This window comes from Propithecus coquereli, unplaced genomic scaffold (assembly GCF_000956105.1).
Source record: "Propithecus coquereli isolate 6110/MARCELLA unplaced genomic scaffold, Pcoq_1.0 Scaffold314, whole genome shotgun sequence".
Lineage (NCBI taxonomy): Eukaryota > Metazoa > Chordata > Mammalia > Primates > Indriidae > Propithecus > Propithecus coquereli.
This window is the reverse complement of record NW_012148775.1, coordinates 3,152,396-3,154,787: the sequence shown is the minus strand read 5'-3', so window position 1 is coordinate 3,154,787 and position 2,392 is coordinate 3,152,396. Positions and strand designations below refer to the sequence as shown.

At 46.5% G+C, this 2,392-nt stretch overlaps 1 protein-coding gene across 1 annotated transcript in view; it reads left to right on the top strand.

Moving 5' to 3' along the window:
- Positions 1–2,392, top strand: part of SVOP (SV2 related protein homolog (rat)) — a 63,327-nt gene that overhangs the window by 49,777 nt on the left and 11,158 nt on the right. Inside the window, exons 11-12 of the mRNA XM_012650222.1 lie at positions 386–459; positions 2,177–2,253. Of these exons, the coding sequence (XP_012505676.1) occupies positions 386–459; positions 2,177–2,253 (151 nt within the window). The remainder of the gene's footprint in view (positions 1–385; positions 460–2,176; positions 2,254–2,392) is intronic.

Here is a 2,392-nt window from a genome sequence, read left to right as displayed (position 1 = left end):
GTGTGTGTGTGTGTGTGTGTGTGTGTGTGTGTGTTTGAAATGATTAGACTCTGTGAAACCCTTTGGTCTGGTTTTCTGCTCCCCGGGTTCATGGGACTGCCCAAGGCCAGAGGTGGCCAGGTCTGAGGGGTCTGCCTCCCAGCTCCAAGTTTCCAGGTTGGAGGGCATGAGATAGCTCCAGTTTATGGGATCAAGCCCCTGGACATTGCTGGGTCTGGCTGAAGGTGCTGGGTAGCTGAGTCCTGCAGGTCTGAGTCCTGGGTTCACAGAGCCTGAGTGGCCTGTCCCCAGAAGCACCCCTCCCAGCACTGATCTCAAGCCACCAGCTGGTGCCCCACACCTCTGCAGGGTAGAGAATAAACACGATGTCCTTGTCTTGAAACAGGAAGACCGAGGCAAAATGAGGGACCTTTTCACACCCCACTTTAGATGGACAACTCTGTTGCTGTGGTTTATATGGTAAGAGCTGTTCGGTGACCACTTTGACCCCCTTCCGCTCACTCAGCCCTGTTCTGGCTTTTGTTTTAATGCGATGCACAGAGAACACTTTGATCTCAGGCAGCGTTTGCAAATTTCGGTAGTTCGAACATCACCCACCTGGTTTCTGCCGTGTCCAGGATATCATCTGTACTGTTATTTTCTTAGTTTCTTCGTTTTTTTTTTTCTTTAACTTGACTCGCTTTTTACTCAGATAAGGATCTTTGAAGAGGAAACTTCATATCTCTGCTTCAAAGGAAAACATTTTAATTGCAGGTCATAGATAAAAGTCGCTCTTAAAGATAAATACAGTAAAAAGTAGCTAGATTGATGGTTTGCCAGGCAATGAGCTTCTATATTTAGGAGACAGAAAGACCCAGAGAAAGGGGAGGCGTTGAGGATTCAATAACACATACATGAGACTGGGCTATAATTCAAAAGAATTGAAAGGAAACTTCAAAGGGATTTTTTTTCCCCACAATGCGATTTCCTGTTTATGCCATATCAGTGTCTTCCTCTCTGCCCATCTTGCCTTGGGTATCACCAGTGGCATGTATTTTGGGAACCGCTGATTTGGTCAACATGGTCCTTTTTAGAACTTCCAGTTCTGATCCTGTTCAACTTCTCTTAAACAAGAGCCCTGGGAGGCTGGCGGTCGGGGCAGCATTTGCAGACAATAATCACCTTAATCTGCACAGCCAATCAGATTTCAGTCATCTTTCAACTCCCTTTGTACCAATTCATGAACACGGCATTAACAGTGCACCAACTGGCCTGGCTTAAGGCTTTGTGTTCTTTTGAAACCAGTTCTCATTTTTCCTATTCACCTTTGAGCAGAGGTGCTAATTAGCAGGGAAGTGTCTCGAAGGTGGTCGATTACAGGGAAGAGGAGAAAAAAGCTTTGATAATATATAGAACTGGGCTCCAGCTCGGCCCCCACATTCCTAAGAGCTGAATCGACTCACCAAGCATTTATTAAACACCTGCTGTGCAAGTATGGAGTCCATGGGATTTTTTAAAAAGGGGTTGGGGGACAGAGTTAAGAATATGTACCTTTGAGTGTGTATAATTTTTTCGGTATTCACTACTTGAATACTGAAGCAATGAATTGGAGGCTAATTTTAGTGCACCAGAGAAGTCACTAAATTTGCTAGCACAAATTGTAACCCCAGGAAATTAATCACTGGCTTCTGATTCTGGCTGGGTTCCCACATTACTATCCTACCGGGCAAGAATGTTCTGGCCTTGTAAACTTGACTATTGTATTTCCTGTGTCCATCAGGAATTGATAAACTGTGTTGTTCTGCTCTGAAGTTCTAAAGTCCCATGTCCAAGTTGACCAACTTGACCCAGAAGCCCTGACGGATGTCAACAGGAGTGTTTTCTTTCAAATTTTGTTCCCTAAAACCGTTTTCACCCATTGGCAGTTGGGTAGACAGCCTTGGAGATGCTGTGTCTCTGGGATATAACATAGTTCTTAGTCCTTCCAAGAACACAGGACCACTTCCCCTCCATCACGTCACGATACTGTCTACCTGCCATCTTCCTGCTCAAGGCCCCCAGTAAAGCCCCCAAAGACCCAGTGCAGCCCAAAGACTGGTCCCTGCTGCTGTAGACACAAGCCCTTCCCAAAAGGATGGGAAAAGGAAACTTGCATTTCTCTGATCATTTCTTTACCTTTCTCACTTGCTCCTGGCAGGTTTTCCAACGCGTTTTCTTACTATGGGTTAGTCCTGCTCACCACGGAACTCTTCCAGGCGGGAGATGTCTGCAGCAGTGAGTATCGTGGTTCTCTTTGCCGGCCAACTACCTCCTCCCCCAGTGCATAGAGTCATACACACGTTCCTCCGCACAGGGCTCTGCCCTTAGGGGCCTGGCCCTGCTTTGGCTTCCAACATGCTCTGGAAAAACCTGT